Source organism: Diadema setosum, chromosome 2 (genome assembly GCF_964275005.1).
Source record: "Diadema setosum chromosome 2, eeDiaSeto1, whole genome shotgun sequence".
NCBI classification, from domain to species: Eukaryota; Metazoa; Echinodermata; class Echinoidea; order Diadematoida; family Diadematidae; genus Diadema; species Diadema setosum.
In genome coordinates, this window is record NC_092686.1 from 22,307,439 (window position 1) to 22,325,625 (window position 18,187).

The following is an 18,187-nucleotide window of genomic DNA, read 5'->3' on the forward strand; positions in this document are numbered from 1 at the left end:
CAAACAAAATACATTTAGGGCCTAATATTATAAGAAGTATCTGAGCATTCCTGAGTATGATGCAGGGATGGTTTCCCCGAGATGGTCATTGTTGTTGTTGTTGTTGTTACTTGAATTTATTTGGAGTTTATCATTCCCCTATAGAGTCTAATTACGCCATAAAAATATTTACGCCATATTCCGGTCAACCAACAACGTCAACGATGAGCTCGGTGTATTGAACTTGCGGTGTTCCTGTGTAGTGCTCGTGTACGTGATAGCAAAGATCGTACTCTCTTCAATAAGATCTTTGGTGATAGGTGTATTGTGATGTGTTTTGGTTAGTGCAGTGTGTGTAGATTTTACTCTTGCAAGGCCCAGCAGCAGCGTTCAGTGTTCAATGCCGGCAAAATGGCTACTTCCCTACGCTTGAGCAGAACACTTACAAGATTTAGCCTACCTACTGTATCGTTATGTCACCAAATTAACCGAGGGGAAAGGGTACGTCTTCAGTTAGGGTTCACACTGATTTCATTTTGTCGAGATTTGTGCTGAGATATACAACCTGTACCTGCACCTGTACCTGTATGTCAACCTTAAGATACTCGAAATAGCCCGAATAATAGTCCCACGTACTTTTGTTCGTGTGTTCCACGTACAAGATGCATTGTAGAACCTCTAAATTATGTGAAATGTAGAAGGGTCTATGTTTTCATTATATTATTGATAATTCAGACAACGGAGCAGTACCGTAGCTAACTCTGGCATATTCTCTAATTCATGACTAGCTCTAAATTACAGCCTCATATCATCTCTATGGAAATGAATAGCTTTTCTCTGTCTCGACATGCGCATGCGAGTGTTTATCACTACTACACTAGAAAGTTCTAGCTGTTACTGCATATAGTGTTAGTTTACTGTCAATAAAATATTTTTATTGTCTACAGTCTGGAGTAGACCTTATATTTGAACTAGTCATACAATACACAATGAATCATAGTTAGTGATTTATATGTAGACCCTACATACACTGTTGACTTCATTGTTCATTACAGCCAGCCTTTTTGCAGGGAATAGTTTTCCTGGTGCCAGTGGTGGTATCGCATCGCAATTTGCTAATATGCATTTTTACACCACTGCTACACACACTAACTTTTGTATAGGCCTAACAGTTAGCAGTTTTCTTACACAGAAGTGTGCAGGATACCATTTAAAATATTGTTCTAAAATTACTAGAGTATAATCAAATTCGAGTTGGAAAAATATTCCCTGCCCTGCATTGTATAAAAAAACCTGCTGACAGTGCTGTACGGCCAAGGTTTGACCTCTCGTGCCAAAATTCAACCACACGCAAATGCATAGGTTTCTTCTTCCAGTCTGGAGTCTGCTTGTTTATACAGTAGACCCCTAGGTAAATTATAATAGAAGGCGGTCAATTTTGGATGGCATTATGGTCGAATTATGGGCAGCTTGCTTTCGAAGTTTATACTGTACGAGTTGAAATTTTCGCGTACAGATATTTTCGCGAATTGCTACTTGGAGGACATTTTCGCGTGTTGTTAATTTCGCGGTTGCGAGGGTCTAACTGAACTAACTTATTTGCGCGTTGTTATTTTTGCGTGTTGTTATTTTCGCGGTTCAAAGGCGATTCGCGAAATTCGCGAAAATAAAACCGCGAAAATTTCAGCTCGTACAGTATTTAATACTCCTACAGAGTAAAGTTGAGGTAAAGCTACATGTATGAATACTACTATGATGTAAAGCAAGCTGTCCCATAATTCAGCCATTATAAACGGCATAACGCCGTCCAAAATTTGGCCACCTACTACATCTAGAAACCTATGTTTTTGTGCATGGTCGAATTTTGGTACGGGAGGTCGAACCTTGGTCGTACTATACAGGTTTGTTACTTTTGTGGGTGGCTGCATTTACATGCCTCACTTTGATCATGGCCTACTTGTGCTTGATCTCCTCTCAAGTATTAAAAATGTGTGTAAATTCATTTTCATTGTTTTCTTTAAAGTTAATGTGCTCAGTCATGCATGATATTTATTAGTACAATTTGGTACCAATGGAAAGAAGAGTTCCTCTTTCTCCACAACTAACATTGTGCACTCCATAGTTAACAATCTAAAAGAGTAACTTGCTGATGTTGGATTGCCCTTTTTTTTTTATACTTACTATAGAATTAATGTTTAGATGAATTCCAGGCTCACATATCTGAATTTTTGACATGAATGCATACTTCTGTATACTTTAACAAATATGCAGTCTTTCTTAAGTTATGTAAAATTGCTGGACATACCACTTCAATTTTTGCAGGACATGAAGACAACGGTAAGCTTCCTTGGAATCTGCATGCATTCAGATCTATCAATAATGCACAGTGCAATTTCTATGTTTCCTTGGATTTTTTTTTTTTTTTTGTTCGTTTTTTTTTTTTTTTTTTGGTTGTCCCGAAGCCATGTCTAGAAGGTTGGGTATGAGCCAAATGGAAGAAATAAGGAGTGATGCACTTTCGTCAAAATAATGAGGCACAAGTGGAAACCAAGTTTAATTCCAAGGGGTGTAATTGATAATTTGATTGATGATTTTTACAAGAATTGGTCAGATTTTTCCCTGTTAGACAAATCTGTGAAGAGAAATATTTACTGACTGAATCATACGCTATTACAGTAGTACAATGTAGATAGGAGATATGAAAGGGGCATGTATGTACATGTAAATGGTCTACAAAATTGTAGTCTTGTTTTAAACATATTATATTGAGAGTTTCAAGAAAATGGATCTTTTCAGCATGAGAGGACCAAGATGTTCATTTCAAGGAAAATGGTACGCTGGCTACAATCACGTGGCGACATCTGTCATTGATTCATATCCAAAGTATAGATTGTGATTTAATTTACCCATTCTGATTATTTTTCATCTTAATAGATTACAGCAGTCACGCATTCACAACAACGCTGTCTTTCCAGTGGGGTGAGTTGAATCTTTTGCCAGTGTTGGTTTCCAATAGAAATACACTTTAACACATCTCATACCCCTGAATATAACACAGGCTGTGTTGCATCTTCAGTTAACTGACTTGTAAACACAGTGTTATGAATATGCAATTTATTGTCACATATGAAAGTTGAGAGATTTTTGCAAATAATGGCAAAGTACACAAGTTGGCATCAACTTTGCTCATCTTTACAAATACGCCTTTAGAAGTCTTCATCTATGGTGTTCATCAGTGGATGGGTTGGCTGGTTACCATGTGATGGTGACTTCTAGTCCAATAACACACAGGTACAAGCAGATAAAGCATGTTGATATGGATGTTATTGTGCTGAAGAACAACAGGAAGAGGTATTTTGTACATGTGTGTAGGTCGATTTGTCTGTTCATTTGTTTTGTAGTTATTCCTTTACACAATGATCCCAAATACAAGTTAGTGAAACAGCAGGAACTTTTCCATTCAAATTTTGTTCTAAAGGAATATAATATGCTGAACATAGATGGTACATTGTAGTTCTTCAAAAGTAAATAGTTCAGGTTTTTTTTTTTTTTTTTTTTTTTTTACATTGTTATTGTATTGGGTGTGTGCCTGAACCCCCTTTACTTCTGAGTTTCAGCTATGATACAGGCTAGCATCCTTCATATACCTTTCAGAAGCCAACTTTGCACTCTGATGAAACTTTGATAAACAATATGATGCTTGAAGTTTCTAGAAATGTGATATTTGAAACACTTAATAACTAATTTACCAAAAATTGAAGTATCTATTTAACACATATTCATTTTATTGGAAGTTCCTGAAATAACGCCAGCTTTCACTTGAATTTCCCCTCTTAGGTTTATGCAACAGAAAAGGTGATATTTCCTGGGGATTGTGTGTATTTTAACCCCGAGTCCAGGAAAATGTGTATGCGTGTCTGTCTATGTGCTTTATACCGCTTGCTATTTTATTGATTATAGCTACACGTAGAAAGTTTAACCTGTGCTGTATTGCCACTCTTTGTATGACTAAAATGGTGGAGTTGCTGTGGCTATATGACATTAATCTTACATTTTTCATTATAGGCTCTTCTACTTTATTGACATTGTTTTATCACAATGTAACCAAATAGTTATTCTGTTTCTCTTTTCTGAAGCCTGTAACTGACTACAGAGTAAGTCCTTTATGATGATTTAGTTTGGTTTGTTTAAGTTTAACATTTTGGGCTCTTAAAATATTGCTCTTTGCCTTGCAAATTTGCAGTGTGGGCAAAAGTCATCAGCAATTACAGTCCATCATTTTCTGTTTTTACTTGTCGCTTTTTCTCTGTTTGTAATACTCACTATTTTCAAGAATTATTCAATTCTTAAGTGTTACTCATATTTTTATGCTTGTGATAAATCAGTCTCACTACAGTACAAACTGTTATTCAAAATCACCTTTGTACGAAGACCTTACAAGATGTTGGCCTACATTCTGAAAATCATTATCAAAATCTTACATACAGTGTATAACCGGTGCATTTATTAAAGTAGACCTCACAACCATTCTGAATGTGGAGGAAAGAATGTGAATTTTGACTATTCTCAGGTCTTGTTTTCAATAGGAGTTTTCTATTTTTCTTGATAATTTTACTACACACTCCTATGGAAGTTGCTCTTTCTTTCCTGCTTTTAAGCCAAATCATCCCTATTTTTCAGAACCAGTTAAAAAGGTTGGGAGATCTGTTAAAGATATGACAAATATATATACACACATTCGTTTGGGTACAAGTTTCAATACCCTTAATTCTTGCTGATTGATTTTAAATGTAAAGTTTTAAAAAGTAATCTCTTCTCACTTGACATTAAATAAATCTTTATAATGTTAGATTTATTGGAAAACATAGTCTCTACATGTTTGAATAGACACAAAAAGGGAGAGTAAAGTAAATGTCAGGAAGTAAAAGTTCCATAAAAATCATACACGTAGTAATACAGAACAATCACAAAATCTAGGTTTCACATACGTGTTTGTTTATGCCATTACTTTACATCTAGAATATAAGAAGAAGATTAGGTAATGATGTCATTGCCATGCTAGTCTTCATTATTGTGCACATGAAGATATTATAGACAAGTTAGTGGACTGGTTTTATGAAGGCCAATAAGGTAAGGAAGAAAGACAAAAACAAACCAAAAACAAACTAATAAAGAGACAGTTTTCTGCATAATTTGTTGGTTTGAAAATTAGAGACTACAGGGAAAGCCTTTGTAACATTATGAAACAGATAACAGGCAAAGATAGAAAGCAAAAATATTTTGAGAATCGAAACAGAAGTAAAGAGTATCACTTCATATTTTGTTCAGTGTACATGTACATGTACCTCATAACAGCCTGTTGGTTATTCAGGCATCTTGCATTATATTATTTCTTGTGGCTCATGGGTGTGACATGCATCCCCACTTTGCCCGACTGTATGGTGGTCGATAAACTTCAATGTGGTCCATGGTTTTCCTCATACCGGTACTAACAACATTATTACCAATGCACTTTTCAGGTATACTTTTTTCCCCCATTTTTTAAATTTTATTTAAAAATACAAATAAAAGTATTAAATGTGTACATATGTTATACAATAGTGTAGGTACTAGCACTATGCTTTCTTGTCACACAGTGTAATAATAATCACTTACTCAATCAGGGTGTTTGATGAAATGTGCAATGACACTTCTACAAATTTCAGTACCCAGAGCTGTGAATGCAGGAACAAGCGACCTTGTTAAGTCATCTTGTTATGTGCTTGCTTTCTAAATTGAAGTTGCTGATCAAAGAACCTACAAATTTCAGTACCCAGAGCTGTGAATGCGAGAACAAGCGACCTTGTAAAGTCATCTGTTGTGTGCTTGCTTTTTAAATTGATGTTGCTGATCGAGGAGTAAATGTTTAGATTTAAAAGAAGAAAAGAGATGGCAGAGACCAGACCACTGTCAGCAAAGGTTTAAATTGACAAGAATGGTTCAGTGCACCAATAAATTTTAAGCCGAATAAAAAGCAGTGGTTTGCATTTTTTTTAGGGCAGTCTTGCCATGCAACATTTTATATCTTCATTTCATTAGTATCAGTAACTTTCTGAAAACTGTGTATGAAAAAGGCGGAATTGCATTACCCATTTTCTTTAATGTTGAAGTATGACAAGTGATATGAAAACAATGCATTGTATCCTAAATTATTGCACCCTAAACACTCCAAAGGATTCTGGAAAAACCAGCACAAAATGAGATTTACCAAAGTCATTTTGATATCATTATCTGAAAAAAACCCAAAAAAACTTATAACTCAAATAGAGATCACAGCCTTCTGTTGTTGTTGTTGTTGTTGTTGTTGTTGTTGTTGTTGTTGTTGTTGTTGTTGTTGTTGTTTTAGAGAAAACATGTCAGTGGCCAAGATTTTATCACAGAATTTAATATTTCTTCTGCATAAAAAAAAAAAAAAAGGGAAAGAAGATGATATGATGTAGGTACTAGTTGTACAAATATGTATCTGCTCAGTCGATTTTGGTTTCTTGATAAGATGATGTCATACTCTTTGTACATAATAAACCTTTATATCTAGTGTTAGTGATTTACAGTAGGAGTTGTCTTGCTGCAGTTTGGAGTTTTGTTCTGAGAAAATTTATCTCTTAAGTGTAGTATAGGCGTAAGCATGCAAGCAGAATTCCACAGATGTGTGAGTACTTGAATGATAGTATTTTTAAATATTAATAGACAAAAAGTTCATTGATTGATTTTATTGACATCTTTATTTAGAAGTAGATGGTACTGCACCTTGGATAGAATCGATGACTGCTCACAGTATTTTACTTTGATATGAAAGACATTCCAGATGATCTGATGCAATGTCATATCGAGGCTTCATTTTCCAACTTTTTGTGATATGCTCGATGAAAAACAACAAATACATATCTTTAAGTCATGGAAACATTCATAGTTGTACTCATTTTCACAGTACAGTTGTATTTAACAAAGGTATGTGCACCTAGCGTGTTACCTCTTTCAGATGAATAGTTTGACAAGTTTTTCATGAAAGTTTTCAGCATCAAAGCATAGATTTTAAGGTTTGACAGGTCATGACACAATATCTTTATACACATGTATGCGCGCACACACACACACACACACACACACACACACACATTTAATAAGAATGATATCTGTTTGTGTGTATCAATATTTTGTGCATGTTGCAGTGCTTTACAGTTTAGCAATAAAATTCCATTTCATATGCTCAACTCTTGCCATGTTACTGCTTCATGAGAACCACAGGTTCAGAGTTGATGGTCACCATCTTGTTGACTTTAAATGATTAAATTTGAATTTATGCTTTGCTCTTTACCCCATCATCATAGTAGTCATTTGTTGAATCACAGAGATAATGCTTGCAGTGTAAACAGTTGAAGTTATCCAGACCATTTTTATCAAAAAGTGGGTGTTCATGTTGTTTGTTTGGTTCATTTTAAAATAGTTTGCAGAATGCTTTTTTCTTTTAGCTGTTTATATTTCTGGAGCTATTGCTTTGAGTAAATGTGAACTGCTGAATATGTGTCTGCAAGCTCAACCTGTGTTTATGGTACAATAGTTGAAAAGAGAGGTGTATCCCTTGTCAATCATCCAGTACCAATCAATCTAAATACCTGAAATTTGGGGAAGCCCATCCAATTTTGAATGTTAAAGGACAAGTTCACCTTCATTAACATAAGGATTGAGAGAATGTAGCAATATTAATAGAACACATCATTGAAAGTTTGAGGAAAATCAGACAATCCGTTCAAAAGTTATGAATTTTTGAAGTTTTTGTGCAGTCACCGCTGGATGAGAAGACTACTGCAGTGTACGATGTCACATGCGTACAACAATATTAGAAAAATATAAAGAGAATTTCACAAAATTTCATCTTTTGAAAAAAGTACACATTCCCTTGACTCGTTACTGACATATGTAATGGGTAATATTATTCCCATTGCCTTTAGAAAGAGGCAAGTCAAGTGCTCTTTTATTATGCGAAAATGAAAATATGTTGGAATTTTCTGAACATTTTGTTTATACTGTTGTACTATGACATCACGAGCCTTAGTAGTCTCCTCATCCAGCGGTTCCAACACGAAAATTTTGAAAATTCATAACTTTTGCATCGAATGTCCAATTTTCCTCAAACTTTCACTGATGTGTTCTACTAATATTGCTGCATTCTCTCAATCCTTATGTTTATGAAGGTGAACTTGTCCTTTAAATTCAAGGAGTAGATGTCTTTAATAAGACAGTATACATGTACATCAATTTTGTGAGGTCTATAATATTGCTAGTAGCATGCATGGAGCATGTTGAAAATGGAACCATTTTCAAGCTTATCAAAAAATGCATACATCTATACATATATGTGTATACATAAATTTAAGTGTATTGTTGCATTAAAAAAAAAAAGAACTTTCACTTGCCTTTCACACTGTTTTCTGAATGTCATATTCCATGAAATAAATTGTGATTGTTAATATTCAGCTTCATCAGAGACCAAGCATGTCTCAGCACATGGTAAGGCAGCCTCATATTATAGAGGACTTTCTTGTACACACCTTACACCCATCACTTACAGTCACTATCCATTGCGCTCTAATCACAATCAGCATTTCACTGCATTCCTTTAATAGTGTAGTCTTGTTTTATAGTGTGCCTCAACTAGCTGTACATGTACACTATGCATTGGTGTTAATCTCGTGCAATTGTCTAAAAACCACAGCAAAACTTGTACAATGCAATTAGTGTAGAACTTGTCAGATTAGGATCAGATTCCATTTCAGTGGTTGGATTAATGTTAATGCATGCATTTAATGTAAACTTAAGATATGGGGAATAGCATAAAGAGATTTGTTTGATTCATTGCATATTTCATATAAATGACATACAGTATTATAAATGTTTTTAGAATGTAATGATCATAGTCATGCATTAGTGCAATTTATGTTGGATTTTTAGTAACTGTTTCGTGTTATGTACAATATGTTTGGAACAGTGTCAGTATCACTTTTAGAGCTTGATTTGACAGACTTTCATAATTGCATTTGTGACAATACCCAAATTCTATGCAGCAACAAGTAATGTAATGCATAGTCTTGATTATTTATATAATTTTTCCCCTTTTATCAGTTTGACAGGTCAAGTTGACGGTGTCTAGAAATTTGTAAATGATTGTGTCGGCAGAAGTGTATGAAATATTGCAGAAGCTAAATACTGGTACAATATAGGAGTTACACTTAGCGGATACAGTAAAATCAATGAATAAAGTGGGGAATAATCCCTTCAATCATCATGTATACTATGCTGTACAACAGTCTAATCTTTTTAAACAAAACCATATACAGCATGCTTTGTGGTTTATGATATAGGAGAGCTTTTTTTTTTTTCTTCTTCTTTTTGTAGAAAAAGAGTTTTATAGTTATGCCTAGAGCTTGTTTACATCAAAGCTTGGGTTTTAAAAGATTGAAGAAATCCTGTGAGCCTTACATCCCCTTCAACTTTGGCTAGGTCGCAGTTTGACAAGGAAATTTGACAGATGAAAGCTCATTGCTGTTTGAATCTAGTCAATGTTGTTTCACTTTGCGTGACTGCAGATAAGTAAGATTGTCAGGCTAAGGTATAGACAAGAAAAAAAAAAAAAAAGATATGTGCAGCTGGGATGGGTCCTTTGATGTCCGTGCAGGATCTTTCCTTTTGGTATGAACCTTCACAACAAATTCAAAATATTTTATATGATGAATCGTGCAAGATGTACCTGTAGGCAAATTTGTTTAATCTTTATAAACTGTGCTTTTGTGTTGTTTCATGTACTGTCTCTTCTCTCTACCTGCTTCAATTCATTTTTATGAAGCTTTGAGGGGATAATTTCTTGTTGCGCACTGTGCTATTATGATGGAGTTGGTGCAGTCCACAGTCGTATACAATATTCTCACAGCCACTATTATAATATAATCATTATTACAGTACAAGAGCATACATTTGTACATATATTGAATTTGCTTTATTATTTTTTTCAAGCACAGCTAAAATATGTTTGGTTTGACATTAATGGATGCCTTCATATCAGCTGCAAGCTAGCACTGTCCATAGTTGCTATGGGCATATCTTTGTGAGGATAATGTACACACATTTTATTTTCATGAGTACAACATTGCTGTAGCTATGGGTGCATTCGAGCACTCTCCTAAAGCGAACTGTACCGTACCATACCCGCGCCAGAGGAGTGCTAGAACGCTCCTAAAGTGTACTGTACCGTACTGTACCGAGCCAAAAGTGGACCACTTCCTGATATGCTCCAAAAGGGTACCGGTACCAAAAGCATGCCCAAAATTTGCACGTGAAGAATGATTCTTCACGTAACATGCACATATGTCATAATGCAAAGAGTTCATTCTCTTTGTTCGGGACATCTGTAAGTAGTTTGAGCATGTCAGGTGAATGGCCCTCTTGCTACAAAATTAGTGACCCCCTCTAAAACTAACTCATGAGGAACGCTTTCTCAACAGAGCGCGCAAAGGCTCCAAGTCTGGCACGGTTCAGTATGGTACGCTTTGGTTCAGTTCGCTTTCGTTTGCTTGAGAGCGTTCTATACCCTCTGGTTTTCAGTATATCATATTCAAAAAGCATTTAACAATTTTAACTTTCAACATTTAAAATCAAGGCATGCTGATGTTTCTTTTTTAGATTTCAGTATACAAAGTGTATAATGCATGTTTGATGTACAGCATGAAAGTATTTCAAACTCTGGATTTTATGATTTTTTGTTTTGTTTTGTTTTGCATGAATTTACTTTATGTTGCCATTAGAATGTACATTTAGATGAAAATGTATGATTTTTGTCATGTACCTACGAAGTGTTTTAAACAGTGCTGTATTATAAGTGATATATTTTTCGGGGTTACTGTAATTAAGTGGTGTCAAGTATAGTATGTAAAATACCACATTGTGCCTCATTTTTACAATTTGAATAGGTACTGTATGTGAATGAGTAAGGCATTCATCACAAACATTGCAAGTTTTTTCTAGATATGCCACCCTGTATAGTTTTGAAAAAATCCATGCATTGTGAAGTATTTGAAAGCTTTAATAATTCATTCTGATCTTCTACTGATTAGGTTGATCATGCAAGTAATCATCTATAGATCATTTATTTAAAACAAAAATAATTATCCCTTGTATCATTATTATCGTAATTCAATCATTTTTGTGGGAAGGGGTGAAATGAAAAATTGGTATTTGTACAGTGTGTCATGCCAACAGCTTACTTCTCTGTACAATTTCAAAATTGTGAAAATGAGGCTTTATTTGGTATTGTTTTTGCACAGGTCTGCATGAATGTATAGAGGTATATCTCAAATACTGCTTGTCTTGACTTATTAACTTCATATACCGATCTGTCTGTGTCCAGTGTACTTGATATCATGATGAAAGGATGGGTCTGAAAGTTCACATGAGTACTGTATTCTAGCTGAGGTGCAATGCAATATTACAATGATCATGCAATTATCTGCATTAGAATGAGAATATAATTTAGATATGTGATAAGTCATCTGTGCCTGAAGATTTGTAATAAAAGTGTCAGTTTTCACTGAAGCTTACCCCTAGATGACAAATCCTGTCCAAAAGGATAAGAATAGACATAAATGTCATTCTGAATTTGAGTTCGTTAGTTTGTATCTAGGTAAATTTATTGATAAAATGCAAAGCTTTGCCACTCAAGATAGAAGTATCCTTTCAGAGTAATCGTGTGTAATGAATGGATGTCTGATGCAGTTTATAACCTCCTATTAGGTTTTGGAGTAAAAAAAAAAAAAAAAAAAAAAAGAATATGTAATTCAAGAACGTATACAATGGCAATATTCTATGAAGAAATGTAGTGAATTGGTAGTCTTGTAAAATGTAGTGTTTGTCTTTCACAAAGTCCTCTACTTCAGTTACTACTCTACAGTGTACAGTGTATGTTTTTAACCAATTATGTTCATCAACATAACTTCAATAATTATATTACTATAAACTGGTTTGATATCTATAACTTATATGATTGTTATGATGGTTATGATTGTGTTTATCACTATTATTATAATTATTCATACAATTATTACCATCATTATTAACATTATATCCTGATTCAATACCACTTGCAAAAAGTACATGTAGTCATTGGGATTTCCTTGTGAGCTGCTAGAAACACATAATTTCGGAAAAGGACTTGGTAGCTGTTGAGATTGCTCTATTGCATGTGCCATCTTTGTTAATGATGAAATAATTTGTGAAAATGTCCCCCCCCCCCCTTCTCTCCCATTTATAGCCTCCTCCTGCCTGCTATGGAGGTCGACATACAGTGACCCTTATTCCGGGTGATGGCATTGGACCAGAACTCATGCTGCATCTCAGACAAGTCTTCAGGTAATGCTGCATCAGGGTATTATTCTGGAGACTAGGGAGTGTTAAAGGGGCATTCCAGACGATTTTCATAATTTCACATCAGGTAGTACCGGTGCATAAATCGACAGCTCCATGTATAGATTTGTGGAATTTATTGTGGTCCTTGAGCGGAGAAACCAATAAATTGAAAATCTTAAACAAATTACACTGAACAGTGTTGATGACATCAGAGCCTCTTGTATTTCAGAAATGTAGCAGTGTAATTCCATTACGATACCGCTCGCTCAACAAGTTCACCTGTGAAGAATTTATGCATGCCTTCTTCTTTTGTTCTGCTTCCTTGAGCCCCAACTCACGCATTCTTATGGGGAGGCTGCTATGTCATCATCCTTGTTTATTGCAATTTGTTATAAATTTTGAAAACATTCTCATTCCTCATCCCAATCACTATAAATTCTGAAACTCTGTACTCAGTTTAACTAATTTGTACTTGTTCAAATGTATAAGACCCCGTTTACAGTGCGAGGCTCGGCCGCGGCCGAGCCGCAGCCGAGCCCAGCCCCGCTTCAGTGTAAACGCGCAAAAGGCCAAATGTGAGGCCAAAATTGGCCTCACATTTGGCCTCGCTCTGGAGGTGGTCTCGGCCGCGGCCGAGCCGCGGCCGAGCCCGGCCTTTTCTTGGTGTAAACGCAAACTGGGCCAAATGCGCGGCCAATTGCGCGGCCAATTTTAGTCTGGCTTCCAAACCCTCTGCCTGTATCTTTCGCTATTCATGATATTAACCCCCTCAACGTCGAAAACTAGTATAATTTATGGTGGGTTTGTCCTGCAAATGATTCCTTCCTTTGGCAAAGGCCTTTGCCCGAACGGCGACTTCGTCACCACGGAATTCATTTGGCAAAGGGTCTGAAAACCAGACAATACCAAATTGCATTTGTTTACAAGCAGAGCGCCACTACGACAAAATATTGAAAGGTTTGAATCAAAAGCGCGGCCGAGCCCGGCAGTGTAAACGGACAAAATTGCGAGGCTCGGCCGCGGCTCGGCCGCAGCTGAGCCCGGCCCCAATTGCGCGGCCGCACTGTAAACGGGTCTAAGTCTGAAAATCATCCGGAGGTCCCCTTTACAGCTGAAAATCACATGTTAATATTTGTACAGGGACCTTAACTACAACTGTAGCACTCATTGTTTATCGCAAAACTCTCTATGAGATATTTTTGCCCGAATTCACGAAGGTAGTACAATCTTTGTCCATGGTTTAAACCATGGACAAAACCGTAGTTTCGTATGGGGCGCCAAGTGTCGCATAGCCTATTTCGTCGACGAAATGACCATTTTGTTAATAGAATGTTGTCATTTCGTTATGAAATGACTGATTTCATAACGAAATAGGCCATGCGACACTTGGCGCCCCATACAAAACTAAGGTTTCGTCCATGGTTTAAACCATGGACAAAGATTGTGGTTTAAACCATGGACAAAGATTGTACCACCTTCGTGAATCCAGGCCTAACATGTGCCTTGATTTAGTGTAATTTTGCTGAAGATGAAATGCTATACTTTTTTCACACACTAGTTATCATACTTCAGATGCATCATAAAGGATGAGTTACTTTGTATGGTCATTGATTGTTAATCAGAATGGTGAATTTGTGTGCACTAATGTGGCACTGATTCCCTCAGAATGCTTTATCAACATTATATTTGTCAAATAGTCAGTACTATCGCCATGCTTTTCAGCTTTTTGCTGGAAGTTTAGTTGCAATTATTTGCGGTGTGCAGGCACAGTCTCATCCATAATTTAAATATCACCAATTTTCCCAGAAATCTGTATTGCACAATCAAATAAGACAGCAGTCAATAAACAATGTAGAATTGCATTTCAGCTCCCAGAAGTCTGATACTACCATTGTAGTCAACATTCACTAAGATAATTGACCATAGGTGTCTGCTTTCTCCGAGTCTTAATCAAATTTGATTTACAAATGGCTCATGGCTATATGAAAGTGTATTGCATAGTACAGTACTTTATACCAATTGTTTAAAGATTGTGGTGTAGGTTTCTATTGTCATTCAGTACTGTTAATGTGCTGCTGCAGTTGTCTTTGAATTAATTCTATTCATTTACCTCATTGTTATGTGATAGCATGGAAATATATATATTTTTTTGTGAAATGCATCAGTTGCTATTTTAAACATGGCATGCTCATTTGCTAAACTTTTTCTACCTTTGAAAAATACATGTTGTTTACAAATATTTCTGGAATAGCATGTGTCATATTTCAGATCAAACTGCCTCAAGGCATTTAGATGCTACATGATGTTTGCAACCTTGAAGATACAACAAGCTCTTAAAAGAAAATGAGACGAGTCATGTAATGTTTTCATATTATTCTCATTTTATTTCTGATGCCTTGATACATCCTGTCAGTAATTGATATATAACTAATATATGATGCATCTATTGTTCGAATGCCGAATACCATTAGCGTTACTCAGACAAAGATGAATAAGGAAGGACTTATCAAAGAGTGCCAGCATATTTATGGTGTACATGTGCCTTCAAACTTACCCATTTGTCTTGTACATGAACAGCTGTGTCTTATAAATCATACATGCTGTACATGTATCTAAAATTTAGAGAATTTTGATGCTCTGTTTCATCAGTTTCATGGAGTACTTCTGTATGTACTGCACTCTGACCATGAACATTACATTCAATGAAGGGACTGCTTCATGCCTTGCTTATCATACATCTTACACTGTATGCTTGTTTGTGTATGTGTGTGTGTGTGTGTGTGTGTATCTGCACGGGAAGGATATATTCTTTTTTAATTGTATCCATATTATGTGAAGGTTTTATTACTTTGTACAGTAATATCAGTTTAGATTACTGTCTGTATTATTTGAAAGAAAATAAATAAATTCAATTAAAAACCAAATCTTTCCTACCCCCCCCCAAAAAAAAAAAAAAAAATCGCCCAGACATGCAGAAGCCCCAGTGGATTTTGAGGAGCACAGCCTCAGTGGGGAGTCTCAGGACAGTGCAATGAAGGACGTGGAGGCGGCCATCATGGCCGTTAAGAGGAATGGCGTGGCCCTCAAGGGCAACATCCACACTGACCTGGACAAATTTATGTTCACCGAAGAGAAGTCGATGAATGTCAAGCTGAGGTAAGATCCGTCCCCTGCTGATTCTGTGAAAGTTATACTTCCTGTGATGAGACCATGGAGCTACTATTTAGTAGCTCCATGATGAGACCCCCCAAATTCTGCTGGCCTTTCTAATCTCAACCATTTTTCACCTGGAGATGTTTCTTGGTATGCTAACAGGACTGTATGAGAAATTCTAGTCTGTATCTCCATGACAATCTGGATTTGGAGTGAGAAATCTGTTTGTAATTATAGCATTTTACATTCATATCAAAGGCATCTGGCACTTTCCTTGGGAAATCAACACATAATTCTTATCTTGAATGTCACATCTGACTACAGATGTATGAATGCCATGTCAAATTTTCTTAAATATCAGCTGTTAATAGTAGGCAAAATCTATTTCAGAAACCTCCTCCCCCCACCCCTTTCTTGCAGATGACTGCCTTGCTGCGCAGCCCTCATGTATTCATGCAGTTTTGTGGACATGAAGTTCATGACAAAAAGAGAGTGGAAATACTATCTATTGTCACATGCATGATTTACCATTTGCAGATGAAACAAAAACCCAGCATTAGTGTTTTGAAATAGTTCTAAAATGTGAGTTAGGGATAGAAACAACCACTGTAAAATTTTGAATCAGTAAAATCAATGCTAGATATTGTTAAATATACAAAATGTGAACAATAGTTGTAATAAAAATATTTCTAGACTAAACCGTCTACAGTAACGGTTTAAAATACTGAGAAAAATACTGATGTCTCCTTATATTTTAGGATTTATTGCAAACATTTTATATGGTAGGATGTTTTGTGGTACAACAGACCTACACATATGCATGAAATGTGATATCTTGAACATTTTTAGATCACTGCTCCCAAAGGTAAACAAGACCTTGAAAGGCATTGTTTACCATTTGCAGATGAAACAAAACCCAGCTTTAGTGCATCAAATTACTTCTGAAATGTGAGTTAGGGATAGAAACAACCAGTGTAAAAAACTTAGTCAATATAATCAATGTTAAGTACTCTTAGATATACAAAATTGTTTCTGGACTAAACCATCTAAAATTATGGTTTAGTGAGAAAATAGTAATATCTCCTTATATTGTAGGCTTTATTGCAAAATTGTTTATATGGTAGGATGTTTTTTGATACGACTGATGTACACATATGCATCAAATGTGATAACTCGAACATTTTTAAAATCACTGCTCCCAAAGGTAAACAGTACATTTAATGCTTTTGAATAGCATGTGTTCACAGTGAGCTTTCTGCATTTGTGTGCTATGATTCAGACAGAACAGGAAGCCAATTCTGGTCTGTGTTTGCTTCTGTATATAATCATAATGCAGAGCCATGACACATAATATTTGGAAATGTGCCCCCTATGTGAAATTTACTTGCCATGCAATGTTTACAAAAAGTCAACGTAGGATTACAAGGGTGTCAAGTCAATAGATTGTGTCTCTGTTAATTCTATGCTTTGGGTTCTTACCACCAGGGTGGGGCTGGACGTGTTTGCCAATGTGATCCGGTGTAAGAGCATCCCAGGCGTGAAGACGAGACACGAGGACATCGATATCATCATCATCCGGGAGAACACGGAGGGGGAATACTCAAGCCTTGAGCATGAGGTAAGGTGGACTGAGGTCACTCACACATCATCAATTAACTAATATATTTTCTCTATCATTTTTTTTTGTGTGTGTGTCATTCCCACTTACAAAACAAATGGCTATGTACTTTGTTGCACGAGACCAAAATCAGTTTGGTATAGTGTACGTTGTAGGTCCTAAAATAACCATCACATTATCCTAAAACTAGGATAATGCCATCAAGTTAGGATATGAAATACAAATACACTTACACAAAGATATTTAACATACATGAATGTAAGGACAAAGAGACAAAAAAAAAATGTCTGTCTCTGTTATGTTAAAAAAAAAAAAAGAATAAATGTATTGGAGACTGTCTTTCTATAGTGCATGAAGGATCTAGAGTTGTGTAGTTTACTGGATAAATTTCTCCATGATATGAGACCTCAGCAGAAACTTGTTGACTCTGGGATGTCAGTGTGGTGAAAGGCTTGGTAGAAGGGAAAGCTTTCTAGATTTCATGCACTGTTGGAGTGAATATTGCTTTTCAAATTATTGCTCTTGTTGGAAGAAGGGTAATACACTACTCAGACATTTAGCATGAAAGAGATATATGTTTGAATAGATGTCATATCTTTAATTATATGTATCACTTTTGAAAAGGGTTTACAAGCATTATACATCAAAGAGGACGTTTTGAATTTACAAAGGAAAGAGTGAAGAAAAATCAACAAAACTGATCAGTTTGTGAAAACTGATCATAGAAAGTCAAGATTGGATTCTACTGGTACAGAGTGAATTGTGCACCATGCAATTTGTTGAATGCACTGTAGATTACGATTAGGACACATACAGTATCAGTGAAGCTAGGTCATAAGACGGAATGAGATCTTTGCCTTATGTGCCCTTTGCATACTGCTACAACTGTATGATAATTTACAACAATCAAAGTAATTTATCTTTATGATCTATAATGGCCTTCCTGTTCATACCATGCTTTATAATCTGTATTAAAATCTGTACTACTGTGATGTTGATGGATTG

General features: G+C 35.8%; 1 protein-coding gene across 3 annotated transcripts in view; it reads left to right on the forward strand.

Annotated features, from left to right (window-relative positions):
- Positions 1 to 356: 356 nt before the first annotated feature.
- The window catches only part of LOC140240840 (isocitrate dehydrogenase [NAD] subunit gamma, mitochondrial-like), a 30,729-nt gene continuing 12,898 nt past the window's right edge, over positions 357 to 18,187 (forward strand). Inside the window, exons 1-6 of one of the 3 annotated variants that reach the window (XM_072320624.1) lie at positions 357 to 480; positions 2,914 to 2,958; positions 4,116 to 4,133; positions 12,317 to 12,414; positions 15,379 to 15,567; positions 17,050 to 17,182. In XM_072320624.1, coding sequence (XP_072176725.1) covers positions 391 to 480; positions 2,914 to 2,958; positions 4,116 to 4,133; positions 12,317 to 12,414; positions 15,379 to 15,567; positions 17,050 to 17,182 — 573 coding nt within the window. In that variant the 5' untranslated portion in view covers positions 357 to 390. Of the gene's footprint in view, positions 481 to 2,913; positions 2,959 to 4,115; positions 4,134 to 8,493; positions 8,527 to 12,316; positions 12,415 to 15,378; positions 15,568 to 17,049; positions 17,183 to 18,187 lie in introns of all 3 variants that reach the window. The other 2 variants (XM_072320617.1, XM_072320631.1) reach the window with 2 other exon arrangements.